General features: G+C 36.9%; 1 protein-coding gene across 6 annotated transcripts in view; it reads left to right on the top strand.

Moving 5' to 3' along the window:
* MAP3K7CL (MAP3K7 C-terminal like) overlaps nt 1–20,915 on the top strand; it is a 45,978-nt gene that overhangs the window by 5,273 nt on the left and 19,790 nt on the right. Inside the window, exons 1-5 of one of the 6 annotated variants that reach the window (XM_085297813.1) lie at nt 9,957–10,089; nt 10,182–10,261; nt 12,366–12,511; nt 12,716–12,776; nt 13,031–13,139. In XM_085297813.1, the coding sequence (XP_085153939.1) occupies nt 12,759–12,776; nt 13,031–13,139 (127 nt within the window). In that variant the 5' untranslated portion in view covers nt 9,957–10,089; nt 10,182–10,261; nt 12,366–12,511; nt 12,716–12,758. Of the gene's footprint in view, nt 1–9,956; nt 10,262–12,349; nt 12,512–12,590; nt 12,777–13,030; nt 13,140–20,915 lie in introns of those variants that run through there. The other 5 variants (XM_085297811.1, XM_085297812.1, XM_085297814.1 and 2 more) reach the window with 5 other exon arrangements.

Here is a 20,915-nt window from a genome sequence, read left to right as displayed (position 1 = left end):
GACAACAACAGACCCCTGACTCAGCATTATCAGCAGTTTTTCATGTTGGATATCAGCCAGATTTTATTCTGAACCCTATACTGAGGTTAAGATTTTTGAAACAGTACTGAGCGATAAAGGAATCTCTGCCTTTTTGCTTTAGAAGGATAATTATCACAACTGCTCTTTATCATCAATATTTCTTATCTTACCAACTCTGCAGACTAGCTGTTCAACTCTTATTGAAGATCGGATTTTATCTATGATGCCTTGAGCTTTTCCATTTCTATTATTTATTTTTTTTAATATAATACATCAGAGTGAATGCTTGACTTTTTTTTATGTGTGTCTTCATGGTCCAGGTCCTGAATTCTATTCACTGAAATTTGGGAATCAGTGAGCCATATAAGAGATTCATGACGAATTCTCTGTTAATCATTCTCCTGCGTGAAAATGGCCCAAAACATATATTAAAGCTTCACGTAAGTTATTTTGATCCATTAACAGCTGTTCCTTTTATCAGCCAGCTGGCAAAGAGACAGTAGAATGCATTAAACCAGTTTTTGAAGTGGGACAATATGCGGCAGCGTGCCATACCACCACTCTCTTACATTGGATGTCAGCATGTCATAGCATTAGGAGGGAGTCATCCATGTTCCCAACACCTGCAGAAACTCTGAGAGAGTAATTGCCTCATTTGACCACCTAAAAGGATTTTAGATGGATTTTTTTTTTAGAATATTTTTTTYGAAGGATTTTTTTTTGGCTGATTCAAAAGACACCACTTCCACAGAAAGGAGTGGTAGAATGCAGAGTCTACAGGATGCAGAACCATACTGCTGTGAGGTTTTTTGCTTTATTGAACTCTGGCTTTTATAAAAGAAGATATTTGACAATTAGACTTGCTTCGTGCAAGAACTCAAAAAACAAACAAACAAACAAACAGTGGAATAGTGTTCAGAAAGAAATTTGGGAAAGGTGGGAAACCCAGAGGAGTCATTCAGCAGTGTATGGTTCCATTTACTACACTTCGGAGAACAAAAACATAACTCTTTGCTCTCACTGGCAGTTTAGTGCCTGCTTTTCAAGCCTTCAAATTCGCTAAAGGTTGGACTCTTGACACCTTGGAGTTACATCATTGTGCCTCCATCACAGTTCTGTGATGCGGTTTAACCAGCAATTTGTTTTTCGTCTTGATTTTCTCATATTGTTGGCATGTACAGGTGAACTAAAAAAGAAAATGTTCCATTCTATTGACATTTAAAAATGGTAATGAGTTTAAAGAGCTAATAAAGATGTTACATAGTGGAGTCACAGCTGAAGCTGAAACTGTGAAACACAGAGCATATGTTTTAAGGGTGCCACATGCAGTCTTTTTACTATAAAAAAAACATAAATTTTACACAGTGAGGTTTCATGTAGGTTAAGTTACTGGTATTGGTGAGGTTTGTCCAGTTACTCTATAGTCAGACATAATAGATAAAATAAAGAAATTATCCCAGGACCATCAATAGCATGAAAATAAGGGAACTCTTAGAAAAAACAGGATTACAGTCTTTTTACTGTTGTATGATATGTGGTCTGAAAAGATTCTAAATGCCTCCATCGCCCTTTTGCAGGATTCTAGGTATATATTTTTAATGTTTCTCCCTGAAATCTTGGAAAAAAGAATGAATTCTCTGTATTACATCTTATAGTCTCTTAGGAACTTGTTAACTTTTGTGTATAAGCCTTCATTTTAGGAGGATTATGGGTTAAGGGGACAGCTGTGAGTAGCAGTGTGAAGATAAGTATTGAAAACCTCCTAATATATGTACATTTAGAACTTTAATTAAAAACAGGATTTTTTCATCAGCAAGTGAACTTAGGTAATTTGATTTTCAAGTTTTCACTATTTTTTAATTGTGATGGTAAATTATGGCATGTAAAATACGATTTTAATAGAACAAATATTTAAAACAGTTTTCTGTTTCTGTTTTGTGCTTTTAAAATTCAAAAGCAATGTGTCATGCCTTTTACAAGTAGGCAGGAATTTTACATGCCAAGATGTATTTTTTGTAATTCCAGAAAGCAATGATTTAAAATTGAAGTCTCATCAACAACTTGGCCATGGTAATACAAGCTATCTCACTCCAGTAAACAGCACTCTGGTTTTGGATTTAACATTTCAAAGATTGTGGGCCTTATTGATAACTGATTTTGCTCATTTTTAAACTGATGTCATTTTATTTATGGCTGTAAAACTGTAGGAACTAAGTGAATTCAAAGGAAGTAAGTTTGATGTTAGGTATTTCAACAGTAATTTTCTAATTTAGCACTGAATTTGAGACCTAACAGGCAAGTTGATGATACAAACTGCAATCAGGAACATAAAGCATATTACTCTTTTGTTCCATTTTCCCACCCAAATGCTAGTACTACCCCACATACATTGCAGTTTTGCTTATGATGCTACAGAAAGCCATTTGAGAATGCCACCTTATGTTTCATAATGTTTCCTCTGAAATGGACAGTTACAAGTCAATAAGATCTAACCTTGCTCATCACACAGGAATAGAGATCCTGAGCTTTGCAAGATGAGAATCTTAAACATTGTTGTCAGGAGTCCATAGTTCAGCTAGGTTAGAGATTAATATTTCCTGCCACCTCCTTGCAAATGCAGGAAGCTGCAGTTGCAGGAGCATGGTTAAGATACCATTCCTGTTACTTTTACAAGTGAATCAGGATTCAGGGTTATCAAGGAGGAGCTACTGCAGCCTGCTTACAGTTCATCGTGTGGTACTAGTTTGTTGATATTGCTAGCAGTGCTTACAAAAAAAAAAGAAAAAAAAAAGATACGGGTTTAGCTTGGAAATTTTATTTTGTTCTTACATTATTGTAGATGACCACAGGAAGAAAAACATAACATCAAAATCAGGATGCCATTAAGAGGCTTGGGAAATAGTGGTATATGGAATCAAACTCATTTTTTGAAAAAGATTGCAGTAGCAAACACAATTCCTTAAAGTAATTAAGGAGTTTTACATGTCAATATGCCATACTGGTGAACAGTTAGTATCAAAATAGTCAATAGGCTTCAAAGGGCCCAACATTGCACTGTCTTGATCCAGTTCTCTTTGTACTATCTTCAAAAGATCTTTGTCCTTAGATAGATGAATTTCTTGCATGTGTCCTCTAAGGGGCAGCATTGAAGAACAGATACCTATGGAAATGGCTGTTTCTATTCATAATACTGTGTACATGTCAGTAAGGGACTAACATGTTAGTGCTCATTCTCTGTTATCTGGAATTACTGGTTTTCAAAGGTAGCCAATATATCTGGGAGTCCTTATTGCCAAAAATCCTATAGCAGGCATGTTTCAGCTAAAGTTCTAAAACCATTGGCTCTCACTTGTAAAGTACTCAAAATCATATAGGAAAGTTGGACATTTTGTTAATATCTCTCTCTCTCACTCGCTTTCTTTTTTTAACAAGAAACTGAGAAACTGATGACAGAGCCTATTTTCATTTCTTTCCTGTGAGAAATATCAATATTATGTCATTTTTAGAAGTAATATGTCATCTTTTTGACTAATACTAATTAGATAATGCCAAGTCTGGCAGTATTGCACCCAAGAAACAGTATTGTATTAATTACTTGATTATGCAAATATTCTGGAGTATTAGCATCTCTGTATGCTGGATCACAAAAATATCTTTTTTTCATTATTCCATGGTAAAAGGAAGGAGTATGGCATTAATAATGAGAAAGTAGTAGTATTTGTCCCATCATTTATAATCGATCTTAAGGACACTGACAACCATTTAAGAAGAACAAAGTTCAAATGCCCTTTCCTCCTGCAAAAAAAAAGGCAGTTTTACCTTCCTTACCCCACTTTGTTTTGTCAGCATCCCAGTAGAAGATGGGGTAGAGTCTTGTTTTCTGGGCAAGAACCATCCCTGGGTAAGCTGGCCTTTGAACGTGTCTAGTGTAATTCATCTGCCAGAGCAAAGTCATTTTTTTTTCTAATGTACCTTTATAAGGGTATAACAACTTTTGAATTTATAAGGCTGATTTCTTTTTTCCTCTCTCATTTGAACAAGCAGGTTTTTCTGAAGTTGGGTTCCTGGGGGAAAATAGCACAAGCACCATCATTAAAGAGTATATCATAGATGCACAAAGGTTCAGAACCACCTGTAAATAGACAAGCTGTTCATAATTTTGAAAATGTTTGAAAATTAACCATAATGATACATTTTTAGTGTAATTAATTCTATTGAACAATATAAATGCATGCACACATGTAATATTCTGCCATTTTGTGACACTTGCATGCCTGATACTTCCACTGCACTGCTAAACTGTCTGCTCTACTCTGCACTTCCTGGTTATAATACCACATGTTGTCTCCTTGGGTGAAAGAAATATATATCTAGAGAAGGTGTGAGGACTTCCTGGACTGTTACCAGCTGTGTTTACTGATTTTTTTTTTTTTTTTTTTGCTAATAAAGAGTCCAGCATTTATCTTTACTAAAATTTCCCTCCGTGTTTGCATCTGGCACTATAACAGAGGCAGTTTCAGTGCTGTCAGGGATTTTACCACAAGTTCTGCTGGGTGATTTCCTCCTGATAGTAACAAAGCTCAGTGAAAATAATATTGGGTTGAAAGTCTTGTACATGAGAGCATGTTGACCTCAGCTATGCCAGTGAGCCTGTAATGTCTTATAGTATGCCCTTAAGGTAAGTTCTTAAGGTAAGCTAAGTATCGCCTTAAGGAATAGCAGATCCAGTTGAGTGATGACTCCAGTTGTACATAGATACAACAGAATTATTTTCCTGCCCTAGGACAGTTGTATGTGGATTAGTGACAACATCAGTAAGCAAAATCTGTGTATTTGTGACATTCTGCTAGAGTTTTCCAGAAGTCTACTCAAGCCAATGCTAGCTTTGAACTTCAGCTGCTGACCTCCTAGCAAACTGCTGCACACTCTCCATCCATATCCTCCCTGGCTATCCCCTGTTGAGATGACCTGCCACCATTCTTCCCAAAATTAGTTTCTGAAGGTTATTTCTATCTTCATGCTGATGCAAGTGAAGTATATAGGTTTGCACCTGTTGATTTCTGACAACAGAGTGAGCCTTTTCCAGTAATACTTCTAAACTCAGCTTTCATCTTATTTTCCACTCAAGAGATATGCAAGGATCTTTGGCAGCATCATATCTCAAACACTTCAGTTTTATTCCTGTCAGCAGCATTAGCTTCCCACAGCTTCTGTCTAGAGGTTGCAGTGGAAGAGATGGAGCTTTTCATCAGTCCGGCTTTCGAATGATTCAAGATGCACTGTCTTTTCAGATGGTCGTAAGGCAAACATAACAATTGCTGAGTCAGGTCTTGTAATTCCACATTACCTTGAGTGGGCCAATTCTTAATTTCCCTGGAATAGCTTTTTTCATTAGATGTACAAGAGCCTATATAACTGCATTCAGATATTGCATCAATTTGCCATGAATTGTGAGGTTTTCATGTGGTATTTTTTACTCATCAAGTCAGGGCTCACATTCATGGATATTGTTCACATGACTAAAAAAAAATTCATGCCTGTTCCAAGGTATTTTTAATTAATTAATTTCATCTGACAGTGTTCAGCCATTTATGAGTATAGAGCTTGGGGGAAAGTATATGATTTTACCTGTGTTAAAATTACCAATGATACTTCCTATTAATGGATTTTCAAATTCTTTGAAGATGGGAATTGAAATACAGCAAAAAAGTAGTACTTTCTTCGGAAGTGTACCTTTCCTCCCACCCAGTGAAACCACCATATGCAAGATGTAAGCCCTTGACAAAGTGCAGTTTTAAATTCCCTGCTTTACATAATCTAAAGTAGGATTTTCTCAAAAAATTCAGCTTTAGGATGGTGCTGATTCCAGATTCAGAGAGTAAGATGAAGAACGAAGGGAACTGCCTTCTTGAAAGGGTAGGGAGCAAAAGCAAGACCAAAGAAAGGAATGAAGAAAAAGACCCAGACAATGAAATTGGAGGAAAGGAGGAAGGAAAGTGAAACTATGATCTGAGACCTACAGCTATGAGAGAGAAACTTGGAGCAGAGATGGAAGGACATGGGACTTAAGTGTCAAGAAAACAGAAAGTGGTCTAGCAGGTGGGAGAGAGTGAGACTACTGAGTCAAAGAGACTGGAGATGGTATCTGAGAACAGTATTAAAAAGTGCTCTGTAGGCAGCTCCAGCTGTTAGGTCCTGGGATGATGGGTTGTGAGAGAAGTACCACAAAACTTAAATAAGTAATGTATATTTGATACATGCTTTTCTGTTACCCAAAAAACAAGAGAGCAGTATTGGTGCTGATTCTGGATTTCTAGCTGGGAAGTTTGTGGCTGTCATGCTTGATTACATTGTATTGCATGTTCTGATCTCACCAAGTACAGCTGCTATCATAGGAAGAAAAAAAACCCAAAAAACCCCTACTTCTCTACCAAGTTCCATGCAGACTTGAAATGGTTATTCTTGTGGACTGCAAGAAGAGATCAGATCAACAAAGAGCTTTTATTTTAGTGGCTGGTGTGAGGGTACTTGCTTAATTGCCGTTGTAGACTGCTAGAATATGTCATCTAGATTTTAATATTTAACAAATTCTGAGCTTTGCAGTCAAACTGGAATTGGAACTTCAACAGATAATGTGGAATTACAAGAGGTGACTCAACAATTTTAATGTCTTCAGAAATTGATTATGTACAGCATGAAGCAGCTTCACTCTGATTAGCCCCAATGAGAGTCAAGGGAAACCACTGCCTCCCAGAGTGGGTTTTTACACAGATTTTGCTGCAGAAAAATGTTGGTCAGAAATTCCCCAAAATATGATCTGTTTCTACTTGGAGGGAGTTGTAAAGTGAAAATTTTACTCTATGTTAGTTTTTTAGGCAAAGTGTTTTTAAGAAAAATTTTCCTTGGGACATCTTCCATATGCTATAATATTTTAAGTGTATTTTTAAACAGTGACTGACAATCTCTGAAACACCATTTTAGCATGAATGAGGTCATATGCTATTAAAATACTACTTATACTAGGAAATTGAAATGATTTGAAAGTAGCACAGCTAAAAAAGGGAAGGCAACAGGTGTTTTATTAGATAGCAGATATTGGTCCATTTTTATGTCTGTAGAATAACTGATGCTTCATCCTAAAAAGTCTTCCAAATTTTTATGTTTCTAGTGCTGAATATCAATAAGTTGCAGTGTTTGTGATTTAAGGTATGTTTCTTTAAGGTATTTTGATGAATAAGACGTGATACCCTGAGTGTTGCTCTTCTAGCTTTTCACTAGTTTCATAATGTGATACAGCATTGAAAGAATTTTGCATGGGTACCAGGCATCTGATGACTAAGAGTATGCTGGCAAGAAATCTATCAGCACTCCTTGATTTTCACAGATTACTGTAAACTGTATGTGTAGCCTGTTATAAAGAAGTATTTATTGTACTGCAATAAAGAATAATTTTCTTAGATGCACAGATATCAGTCAGCCTACTTAAGTAAGAGAAGTGGGATTTATCTGTTCCTAAGATATACAGTACCTTTGAATATTAATTTGAGCAAATCACTGAAGTGAACTACCTAATTTCACTTTTTTTTTAAATGGATATACTACATCTTATCCACATTGTTGTTACAAAGTCATTTTGAGAAATTTTTGAAATGTTCCATTTAAATCCATGTTGTTTGGTTTTTTAGAAGCAGAACAACAATAATAAATAGCTGATAAAATAGTTACAGTTTGATCATTCATTTTGATGTTTCAGATGTAATGTTGCTTACACAGAATGCCACAGTATTCTCAGATTTTTAAAATATGCTGTCTTCTGTTCAATAGTAATTCTAGATGACTATTTTATAAAGCACAGAACTGACATTTAAATGCAAACCAGGGGCTTTTTAGTTTGTGCAGTTTTGGTATCTTAGCACATGATTGCTGCCTTTGGAAGCAATATACTTATTAGAAGAGGAATGTGTGTATTAAGTGAAGCACAGGTGATTCCACCTTCATTTGTAAAGAGTATAAGACAATATGGGATTTAACTAAAAGTACTAACATTTAAGAAGTGTATATGCAATGGATACAGAAAACAAAATGATTATGAACTCAATTTGCAAATGCAGGTACTATTTAGACTACATACAATTGAAGTGTCTGTCTAGAACTGTGGAGTGTCAAAGCCATGAGGAAAAACTATCCCTGTGCTTTTCAGCCATCATTTCAGTCCATTTCTTTTAGTATTTTAAAGGAACTGCTTATGTAAGATCTATGCCAGTGACCTATCAAGACCGTTGCACTGATGGCTATTGAAGATTTTGCAAGACTTAGCATTTTATGTGGAGATTTTTTTTTTTAGGCTTTACTTTATTTTATGGCATGTAATGAATCATTCATACCGTGTAAATACCATCTGTCCACACAAGGCAGAGGAGAATCTTATGATCTGAGGGAAACCCTGGCCTCATGCAAACTGAAGCACAATATTTTTCAGTGACTTCAGTGGAGCCAGGACTTTCAACATCTTTAAATAAATACTTCAAAAATAATTACTCATGGAGCTGGAGATCAATATCACTTGCTGATGATATTGAGCTGTAGAATGTTATTAGCGATGATGGTTGTGAGCAAAGGCAAACCTCACTCCTCCTTCCAAAGGAGACATATAGGGAGGAATCCTCAGTCTTTTCAGAACCACATTAAGAGAAGAAAACAGTGAGTGTAGGCAGAGGCATGTTGCTGCTTTTGGCTACCCCTTTGGGCTAGAGCCTGTAGTCTGCTCTGGAAGCACAGTGCAGTTACAGAAAAGACCTCACCAGATGCCTAAGTAAGGCAGTTGCTGTCTGATACCCTCCGGGTTCAGTGCTGGAGGAAGGAAGTGTAGGTAGAATATCTTTGCAGTTTAGTCATTGCAAAGTATGAAAAAGGTCCTTTGAGGCCACAGGGGCAACTGGTGGGTTACTGAGATTTGCACTGATCAGACCAGACCTGGGCTAAGAAAGTGAGATGAGATGAGGGCGAGGAGAGATCAAATTTGATTTAAGACAACCTTCACCTCTCCATTTGTCCTGCTGCCTCTGCATTTTTCAGCTGAACCCAGAGAGTCTAGCAATGTGCCTGTACAGGAGATTTCTGTTAGATCAACCTTTTCCATTTGGAATTTTAAAATATAAAATATTTTACACTTTATATTGCACAAGAATGGAACAGTAAATATAAAAATATTATATATAATAATTCTGTRGTTATTCTGCATTATCCTCCATTTGTTTTATTCACAGCGATAGCAATCAAAAAAGGTCATGTAGGCAGGATATGTGTTTGATACAGCTACAGAAAATAAAACTTGAAGCTGGAGGAATGCTTTTCTGCTGTGATATTTCAAGATTTATCTATTATTTACTTGCCTGTGGTTTTAAAACTGACAAATGCTGTCAGAAATCACACTAGCTACTCCTTTGAGTTCGGTCAAATCTCGGGTTTAGCCAGCTTCAGTTATCATCAGCATCGTCAGTTCATCTATAAATACACGTGCTTTCACAGCCGACGCATCCTGAAATTTGCTCATTGTCCCTTCAGCATTGTAAGTCTGTCACCCGCTATTAGACAAGCCTCCCTTTAACAAAGCCAGCGTGAACCTAGCCTAAAACACCAAGCCCATCCCTTGTTGTTAACTTTGATAGTCGCTGCTATCATTTGATAGTTTGCTTGTAGCCAGTCCAAGTTGGCAATGTCACCCCAAGCTGATTGGAGCCGCAGACATTTTTGCTGACTGGAGTCATGCTATCTTTGCCAGTTTGCTGGAATAGACACAGACACTGATTGGGTCATGCTGAAAACATTCCTGTCCTATGAAGCAAGTCTGTTTGTATTTTAGGTTTGCCAGGACTAATGAATTAAAAATCTTGGGCTCACCACAGTTTGCTGCTTAATAATGCCTGTGACAGAAGGATTTTTTCCTCCCCGAAGCATGACAACATCATAATCCCTCACCACTGGAAAGGAGAGGAAGGAAAAGCGGAATTGTGGAGAAAAGCGGAAAAGGGTGATCTTTTGGGACAGCAAAGCCTATGGGAAGTGCAGGTAGCAGCATGTTGCCCTGACAGCTGTCTCAGCTTCTCAGACCTTGTCAGTTTGTTGCTATGCAGCAGGTGCAGCCTTTTCTTTTATTGAAGCTTTAGTCCATAAAGGCAACGACAAGCCAAGGCAGTGGCTGGCCCCGGATTATACAAGTGCAGACACTCCACCAAGTGAGGTAAGGCAACAGGTGTGAAAACTGAACTAAACTGATAGAGCTGTGGCAACACTTAATCTGAGTTCTGCTACACAGTTTTCTGAAGAAACAGCAGCCAGTTCTATAGGCAGTGGTCATGAATAAGGGGGCTGCTCATTGAATCTCATTAAATTCCAGGTTGCCCACTCGCACACATCTCTGTCTACAGAGATATTATTCTTCATGCATGGAGAAAGCAGGTGGGAAGTTGGGGGCAGTCAGCCTGCATGCTTCCCGCATCACCTTATTTGCACATAAAACGTTTCCATCCCTTTTTGTTGTGTTTGCTTGCTTCCCGGGAGGAAGAGCTYGAGGATTCCGCAGAAAAATTGAGTGAAGGGATAAATCAGATAGCAGCTGGGAAATTTGGGTACATAGAGATGAGATTTCCTTTTTGTGAATTCTGATGAAATGAAAATGCTCTTTTGTGTTATGATAGAATTCACCATTACTTACTGAATTGGATATTGATTTTTGCCCTCTTATAGCAGATGGTTAAAAGAGGCAATTTAAAGATATCAAAGACCACGTAGTATGTGACTGGGTGGGATAAGACAACAGGTTTACTTCTAGCTGTGTTGTTATGGCAAGTTTAAATCCTCTTGCTGGATGTATCATTTTAATTTCTTAGGCTATGATATGAAATGTGAAGTATCTTCTTACGTGGAAGACCACTGGTGATAGTAAACAGATGTCAGGGGAATGTGTGCCACCAACATAGTCTGCTGTCTTACAGCCTTGCTCATCATCTAATTTTGTTTTGTTTTGTTTTACCTTAAATTGGGAGGAATGGGAGGGAGATATAATAAATCATTTTAGGGTAGTAGTTGTACTGTTCTTTTTAAAAAACAGTGAGATGTCTCATGTTTCTCAAAAAGTGAGTCTTCTGGAAAAAGAGATCAATAACTTTAAGAAGGTGAAAGTTATTTGGTGTAATGCAGTGAACTTCCAAATAGAATATTTCAGTTGACCCCAGAGATCTTTTCCTGAGATCACGAATAGATGCTGTGGTAGTTTAGTTGACCTTTCTTTATCTCTGCCCAATTCATATTGCTCAGTTCTATTTCTCTGTGTCTTGATTATTAGCAATAGGGATTAAAGAACTATCCTGGAGATCCTTCATGTATCCGTAGAAAGAGACACTCTCAGCTTCTAATCAGCTTCTAAATCAAAGCAATGATTTTAGAATATTTATTGGTTTTTTAAAGATTAAGCATTTTAAATAACAAATTATTTGACTAGATTTAATGCTAAGRCAGACAAATGCTGAAATTAATGGGCCAAATGCAAGTTCAGTACTCTTCCAGTGATTGTAAAGCAGTGTTACCAGGGAAGAATTTGATTCACTTGTGCCTCACCAAGGAAGATTATAATCCTGTAATATTGTTCTGTCCTACTGATTTTCTGAGATTGCCAAATAATTAAGTGTAAATTAGAATGGATAGTTGGATTTTCAGCAGAATACAATAACCACTTTGTTGTTCGATTTTCAGTGCAGTACAATAGCCACTTCACTGAAAACCTGCAAGATATGGGCTCAGGAATATATTGGCTTTTGTTTTCATTAGCTAAATGCATGTTATCTATTGATGTGTGGTACAGCTTTTAGTAAATTCATTGTATTTTTGTGAAGAACTTGGTTTCTAATTGGTTGAGGAGTTATTACAGTAATTTAAATGCTATATAATTGTCCACATAGTTGGTATGGGTACAATGCATTCTGGATAACATAGTTTTCAGTCTTAAAATAATTTTTTTATGGGCAGATCCTTTGCAAGCATGAAGTCCCATTGACTTCATGTTCTGCACACATGGAGCTAATCAGAAGATTAACATCTGTGAATTTTAGCAGCCTTGTGCTTGCTATACAAGGAGAATAACTCTGTGCTTAGATGTTTAATAGAGTTCTACCAAAGCTATGTGTTCCAAAGGTTAAATATATATAGTAGAACCATGAGTGCAACTTTTGAGTATTTGGAGATGCTTTAGTTATACTAGTGCAGATAAGTAGTAACTATTTTTTTTGCTGCTCAGTGACTCTGTGGTGCCCTACTCGAAATGAATTAGTAGTTTTCTTAATGGACAGGGTTGCATCTCATTAAAACCACTTTTTGGAGCTGGTGGTCTCAGAAGAAAGCCCAAGGACTGAATAGGAATCCCGATCCGGGAGTCAGACCCATGCAGGCAGACCCCTACATCTGCACAGAGTTCCACTGAAGAATCACCACCAAGGTTTGGAGAGCCAGTACCTTTCTGTCCACTATGTGTGTGTGTCTATCATGCACAGCTTGACTGGGGGAGTATGGGTGGAAGGTAGGAGGACGGGTTCCTCCTCATTGACACCATCTGGAGTGGTGTGCACGTTTCCAATCACATGGCAGGCTTGGGGTCATGTTACTCTCAACTCCCCACCCCTTCTTCCTTCTTCACCTTCAGAACCAGGCAGCATTGCCACGAGTCAAGGCTTGCTGAAGGGGCAATGGCGGGGAGCAAGCAGGTGAGGAGAGGGGAAGCTTCCTTTGCCATTGTTCTTTCTAATCTGTAAATAACACAAGAAAGGCAGTCTCTGCAATGAATTTCACTTAAATCCTTTTTAAATGGAAAAATGAAATGGTAGTCCCTTGACTTTGATTCTGAATATTGCTTAGCTAGAATGAGAAAGATAGCTATGAATGCATGAAGAACATTGTAATTCATTTGTTGAATGATGTCACATGCTCTGTAATAAATATATTGTTTATATTATTGCAGCTGGAACAAACAAGTAAAAGCATTGACTCAAGTGCCCACATGATCACCACCGCCAGGGTACCTGCTGATAAGCCAGTACGAATTGCCTTCAGCCTGAATGAGTCCCCAGGTACAGTTTAATTTACAGACTAATCCATAAAGAAATAATTGCTTTTAAATTTTACATGTTCTTGCTGGTGTTTACAGTAGCAAATGAAGTCCAGTGTTATGGGCGTTTTTTTCCTGAGTGATAGCATGTGATCATTTTTTCTGTCCAGTAATTTGTAATGTTTTCATTAAAAATTTCACTGGTCTTAAATAATTTGACTGACATTTTAGATGTTAACTTTTTTCCAACAGTCTGTGGAACATACTTAAGACTGTAATTAACTATCAAATTTATTTGCATATACAGTGTATCTGTCTTTTTAAAAAAAAGGAAAGATAAGGACACTTCATATTGAAGGTGAGGTTAGAACAGGAAGAGACTTTCCCTTCAACAGGAAGACTGAAAAGTGCCACACGTGCCCAACCTGGTGAAAGCTTTCAGGAAACGGATGCCGCACATGGCACGTTCCCCAACAAAGCAGCAGAAATTCCACTGACGTTTATCCTGTCACTTAGTGCTGACTGAGCATTAACTTCTCCTACAAAACCTGTGCAGATATGACCCCCTTTGGATTAGAAAATATTACTAGCTTGTATCTTAAATGTTATTAAGGTCTGGAAAGCTGTTGGCATACAGTAAAAATCAGAATGAAATAAAGTAAATTGGAAGCTAGGAAGCATCCCCCAAAAATACCGGGTGTGCTTTTGGTAAAGGTGAATGCCTGAAGTCAGGGTAGAGATGTGTTTATAGCATGAAATACAAGGATCTCTGAAAACAGTAATTGAGATCCACTGTTGATGAGAACTTTGTGAGATGGCATGCATTGCAGGGTACTATGTTAGGCAATTTCCTGAGCTTTGTGTGAATACAATCTTGGCCTGGATATAATTTTGTCATATTAAAAATATTCTGAAATTCACATTAGATTTCTTAGATAATTATTATGTAATATTCACTTGTGGTCACAAGCCTAAAGTAGAATCTCCTCCTTTGTGCAATAGGACTTAAAATACACATTTTCATACATTATTGCACATAACTTACAGGTCATAAAGATGAGTGATACTGAAAAGTTGGGAGAAGGAATATAAGGAAATACATGTGGCTGTCTGTGAGCCCTTTAGAATAAATGAAAATAATCTAGTAATTACATTTTACTACAGAAACTAATTATGAACCATTCTCAACTCTTAAGCTGTAAAAATGAGATAAATTTGTTACAGGAATTACGGCAAAGATAGGTCTTAGAGATGTGAAAGAAAAGGGAATGGTGTTACAAATTATGGAAAAAGAATGAGTATGTGAGAAACTGAAAACAAGTCAAGGAAAGCTGAAACCATGGGAAAATCAAATAGGGTAGAATGGTTTGTGACAAGAGACGGCAGTAGGAAATGACAAGGTTGAGAATAGCTTGGAAGAAGAAGGACATGAAAGGCAGGAAGCTTAAACTTCCTTAACATTGCATCATATTTTATTTTTACTTTTCTATCCTGATAATAATTCCAGCCTCTCTCTTAAAGTTTATAGAAAGAGTCTCAGTTACAGAAAGGTAGTACTTTCTGTTACATTTTGTTAAACTTTTCTGTAATTTTCGGTCACTTATACAAGGGTTCCTGCAGTAAGTGATCTAGACTCACTATTTGTGAGTATAGGAAAGACTAAATAGCAACCAGTAAAATAAGCATCATATTTTCCTCCATATCAGACCCCTTTGGGGCTACAAACAGATGTAAATCAACATACTATTATACCACATCAGCAGAAATCAGCTCCTCCTCTTAGTARTAAGCCTGAACATGGTTATTAGTATTTAATGTATAAAGAAGACAAAGGAAATAAACTTTATCAGGTTTGAAAATTTGCAGAAAACCATATTTATCTGAACCAAGAGAGTATAAATAACTAACACTTTTTTCCAAATATTCCACTTGTTTTTTATTTCCTTTTCTGCTCATTTTAAAAAATTTCTTTGATCTTTCTCTTCCTTGGCAAGCATACTATTCTCAGTTCAAACAGAAGTTGCCTGTTTTATGTGTGATAGTAAAGCATCAAGTGAAATTTTTTTATACTCGTAGGGTATACAAAAAAGTCCTTAACTAGGGCTAAGTGGAGAGGGAATCTGTCTGATTTAAACTTTTCCTTGAATTTTACTCGTTTAAAAGGCACAGTGACAGGTTTCACCAAGTAAGGCTATATTATCCTTCTGGGAGCTGTACAACTTCTTACTAGGAGGAACTTACAGCATAACTAGATATAAAAAGGGGAAATGGAATGTTTCTTCTGGGTGGTGATTATCTCACTGGCTAGGATTGTAACCAAGCACTGGGTGTGAGAAGCATTGAAAGGACAGACTGCACTCAACTCAAGAAAAGAGACTTACTTTCTGGTAACTGACCTACAGGAAGGGATTTGGCTTATCTTGAGCAAACGAGAATAATTTAATTGTGTTATATTATTTATATTATTTGTCAGTCACCATATGATGACTCAAATCCTGGCCAGCCTTGTGCAGTATTTTCAAGGTGAAAACTGGCTGACCAGTTCCTTAAAAGTCTCAGGAACAGCCCTTCAGCTGCTGACAGGGATGCTATATAAGAAGACAATTTTATTGTCTGTCTCTTATTGCTGTATATATAGATATCTATGTTTGGTTATTTTACTGAAGTTCGCTAAGCTGGCATCAAACATAGGTTTCCCAGCGTGTCTGCACACCGTATTACTCTAGTTTGACTTAAGGTACTGTTTTAAGTTAATGAGCGTGAGACATTTTATTTCAGCACACCTTATATGCTCAGAAACTAATGCAAGTTAAATTGAATATGTGTTCAGAAATTAAAATAAGCATTTCCAAAGAGAAAGTTTGTTGTGATTTATCAACATCAATTTAATTAATCCAAGGAAATTCAGAATGTACTAATTTATATCATTAAATCTTTATTGCACTTATTAAGATAGTCTGTAACAGGAACTTTATTTAATTTGGCATAGTGGATTTGCATTGTGTAATTGTTCTATGAAAATTTTATAGGTAAACATCTCTTCACCTTGCTCCCTAAAAATAAAAATCTGAATTTAGCTGAAAAGTTCTGCTAGTGCCATGTGGTAATAAATGACTGCTTCTGAAACTATTAGTAATTTCTTCTGTTTGAAATTACTCTACCTCTAATAAACACTCTCCAGAAAAAACGCTGGAACAGACAGTGGAACAACATGGTATTTGCAAGTAGAGCAAATGACTTCTTTTACACTTCTTTGTTATCCTAGTGACCACGAAGAATTTTTTCTTTTATAGCTGCTAATGCAAAAGTGTCTTTTCAATATTTGCTTCTTCAATCTCTCCTTCGGATCCTTTCTCCATCCTCATTTTGGTTCTAATAACAACAGAGGATTTCCAGCTGACAATGTATTGGTTGAAAACCGGTGGAGATTACTAAAATACATGACTAAAATTTACAAAGCTCATTTCCTAAAACTGCACCCAACATAAAATTAAGTGGCTTGATCTCTGGAAATGGCAAGAACCATTATGGCTTAAGATATGTTGTCAGCTGCCAAGTGTAGAAATGCTGTCACTTTGCCTGTCTGTCCAGAGACTGGCACCATAGGTCCTTCTTTGGGGTCTTTTGAGCACTTTTGTTGTATAAACAAGAAATTACTATTTAAAGAGAAAGTGAGAACATCACAGTGCATTCACTTTTTAGTCAGGGTTTATATATGTCTTTGCAGCCCCACATTTTAACTAATCATGAGAGCTGGACCATATTGGAAAAGGAAGTACCCRTTGCTTTATTATGGGGAAGTTCGAGAAGAACTTAAGGAAATTAGTCCTCAGAAGGGCAGAGGCTGTGACTTCCTCACCGGACCTTTTTGGCTTAGGTGAAGGTATACTGAACGGGAGGGTTCTGCTCTTATCTCTTCTGGTATGGGCTGTTGCTATTTTGGGGATGTCCACAACTCTTACTGAGCAAGCCTTCATAGCCTATTCCTGGGTCAGGCAGTGACCGTTCCCCACTATTTTATGTGTGAGGTAACCGAGAGGCTGCGTAAGGTCATCGCAGGCAGAGCTGTGAATAGAACCCAGGGAGTTTCACACAGCACTGCCAAGTCTCCGTCACTTAGCCACAGAGCCTTCCAGGATGAATTTGATAAGGCTGCGTTTGTCTGTCAGTAACCATTGCTCTAGCTGCGAGCTCTCACTGCACTCCCAGGGCCAGGACTGGACCCCTGATCCAGTGCTGTCCCCCAGCTAGTTGTATTACTTGTAGTAGAGTTTCAGCACTGTGCCTGTGCAAGGGCTGATCCGTTTACAGGATAACAGCCTACTTACATTACCAATTTGATTCTTTCATTTAGGAGGAAGAGATCTGAATGCACTTGCCCACGCATGGAGGAGAAAAAAATAGTACCTGATCATATAGTTAAAGACTGGATCATAAGTCAGTTGAGGAAGCAGAATTGTGATTGGTATTTCCTAAATTTTGAGTGCCTGATTTAGCAACCTTAATGTGCTTTTAACACATTTAATTTTGCATATTCTATTTCTATCTGTCTTTGCATGTAGGATCTTCTCTAACTGTGAAGATCCTAGAGAAAATGTAATTTGTGAGATTATACTACAGTAAATTTAGATGTTGTCCGTAACGTATTTATTCATCACAGTTATATTGCCCATAGTTCAGCTAAATGGAGCAGCCATCTAAGAAGAAACTGGGCTGATASCCTTGACTGTCCCAGACAGACAGCAAAGTGTGAGTGATTTTGCTTGTCTACATCACAGAGGTTTGGGCTACTGGGACCTCCAAAAGGCCAGAACATTATTAAATAAGCAAAGCTTTCCAGAAAGCGTGATTCATTCTTCACTGTGCAACATTAGCATCTATCAGAGGACTGAATGCGTCAGGACATTACTAATAACTAATAAGCCTTTTGTATGAAGATAATCAGTATCAATGTAGTATTGATGTAGGGATGGTCAGAGAGCTGCCTTTAAAATAGAGATGTACTTTGTCTTAGCCCTCCTGAATAGAAAACAAAAGGAAGAAATGACTTCCCTGGAGACTCTCTCTCAAATGCTCTCTGTTATAATGATAGTTTTCAGGCAAGAAGCAGAGAGAATGTATGAATCTTTGATGAAACAAACATGAAAGTTAAACTACTCCGTACATATGAAGCAAGCCTTTGGTTGAAAAACAATCAACTGTATGTGCAGGGAGTTCAAGTTGCAATCAGAGTACAAGTCTTTTAAATCTAGACCTCCAAAATTAATGTCAGGATCTGTGGGAAAACAGGAAGTGCTACTTGTTTAGAAATCATGCAACATACTGACTTGAACTTCAAAGGATGGTGATGAAATCTCTGAACAATCTGTCTCACATCATGGGTTAGTGCTGTTGGCTTTAATGGGATGGCCGAAACACCCGTGTGTTTTTCCTCCTTTTTGTTTTTTGTTTTAACCAGAATCTTGACTCAATTGCAGGTGCAGCAAGTTGCTGTTTCTGATAATTTTTAACAAAATTGATTTTGTTATAAATCCAATTTCAATGATAGGGAAGAGAGACAAAAAAGAATGACTGCAGAGGTAAGGTGCTCTTTGTTTCTGGTGTAGAACCAGTTTAATTATTTTCAGTTTTTGTTAGGCATAGAAAAGCCATTGACTGTTAGAAAGAAGGTCTTTGATTATATCCATGATATCTTATTACTATCTCAGAACTTAAATATGAATAATAAAGTGAGAAAAGCAAATACAGGGAATTTTCTGAATTCTGTTGTCTCATGAAGGAAATGTAGAATAGAAAAGAACAAGTACAGGTAGGTAAGCAGATAATTGGGAGGGTGCTTTGATATTCAGAATAATTTCATTGACATTGCAGATTATTTTCACTGTTTCTGTTTTTCAGAGTCATAGATTTTTAAGGCTAGAAGCCGCTGTGATTTAGTCTGACCTCCTGCATAACATTCAGTATTCAAGCCTGTAAGGGGAATAGGGATTCTTTTGGAAGAACATGCAGGAGTTCATAGCTTTCCTCTTGACTTTCTGAAAATATCCTCAAAAGAGTCTTAGGAGGTGAATGATTGCTGTCATTTCCCCTTCTGTGAAACCTAAGCATGTGCTTTATTTTTGCCAAATGATCTTTTTGTCATTGTTGTGTTTGTTACTTTGACAACACTGAAATACAGACTGACCTGAAGAAATAATTTATTTCACTGGAAGCTGTGAGGAAAGTTGTTGTTCATTTTGTGGGAAACAAGCTTGTAGTTAAAGATTTCCATTAATTTTTGTGCACTAAATAGTTAAGCTAAAAATTTCAGAGGAGCCTAAGAGAATTAGGAACTCAAAAAAATGTCAAGCCATCAAAGTCCCCAACTTATCTGATGTGCAGAACATCAGACAATTTAAATAAGTCTTAAACTAGCATAACTAAAAAAAAACCCCTAGCAGCTGTTCAATAGATGCTAGGGCAGGCCCATTATGAAATGTACTATGGTATGCCATAATGGTTAGGATACCAATATGTTCTATTTTTAGTACCATTGACTCAGTCACTTGAGTTCAGAAAATAAGCAGGGAACATCTGCTTACTGAAAGGATTTCCTCTATAGTACTTTCTTTCTCTATTCCATCCTTTTAAAAGTATTTCCAAACTTTAAAAAAAAATTACTGGGTTCTTTTTTGAAGGTAATAGAATGTATTTCCTAATATTCTGATACAGCATTGACATTTTTATTATTAACAACTGATTCAATGAAAAAAAAAAAAAAAGGCTAACGTTCCTTTGTGAGTTCTTGGGGTTAATATTGTTTAGTTTCTGTTAAGTTAAAATCATCAGATGTCCCTCCTTACTGCTGYTGTACCAAAGGTTGTACTGCTGGAATTGTCAAAACAAATATCAGCTTAACTGCTGTCTACGACTCAGGTCCAATATCGCTGTCAGAATATTTAACAACTATTCAGCCAAATATTTGTAGAGCAGCTGTACTCCTAGTCCAGCTGAGTCCTATTCTGTCCTTCCTTTTAGCCCTGCCATATGATTCATCTTTCTTCTTTTAGAGTATTAGTCTATTTTTAAATATTGTACAAGAAAGCAACAGCAACTTAAAGATGAACGCTTTCATAGCAGTGTGATACAACTCTATATAATTACAGTGATTTAAGTATATTTTCCAGAAGGGAAGTGTTTGGGACAGGGTGTACAAAATTAAGGTATATAAGAGGTGGAGGTAGTGTTTTTTGTTAATAATAACAAGAATCCTCTTCTATAAGATACAGTACTTCACTTTGGTTTCTGTAGAAGTTCATTGTTTTGCTTTTGCCTCAGTATCACTGCAGCTTTTTCTTCTCTAGGCATCTCTTCCTAAAAATTTTTGTTTGCATAGGTTTTCTCAACAGCACACAAACTGAGACTAAGGATAGCTTGTTTTTGTGGTGCCCAATTCTAGCTGTGGTAGCTGAAATAATGTTCAAACTGTACATTAGCTGGTATGTTTGTTCTTGATAGTACAAGATGGCTTATTTTACTTTTTCCCTCTAATATAATTTGCTGTGATCACTGATGGCAGGATAAAGAGATAAAATACATTTGACGCATAATTTAGATCCTCATTAAGAATATACAGAATACTGCTTTGATACATGGTTCTTTTAATCTTTTGAGGACTTTATTGTAGTGTAGAAGTCTGCCAACGCAGAGCAGTTTGTCAGATCTGACCTATGTTAGCAATTTTCTCCTGTGAGAGACATTCTTGTTTACTTTTGACACATTACAAATAATTGACTCTGTAAGCTAGCTAATAATAACC

Source organism: Rhea americana, unplaced genomic scaffold (genome assembly GCF_003343005.1).
Source record: "Rhea americana isolate MKP2758 unplaced genomic scaffold, rheAme1 scaffold_130, whole genome shotgun sequence".
NCBI lineage: Eukaryota > Metazoa > Chordata > Aves > Rheiformes > Rheidae > Rhea > Rhea americana.
The sequence above is the reverse complement of the archived record's forward strand: the minus strand, read 5'-3'. Positions and strand labels throughout refer to the sequence as shown.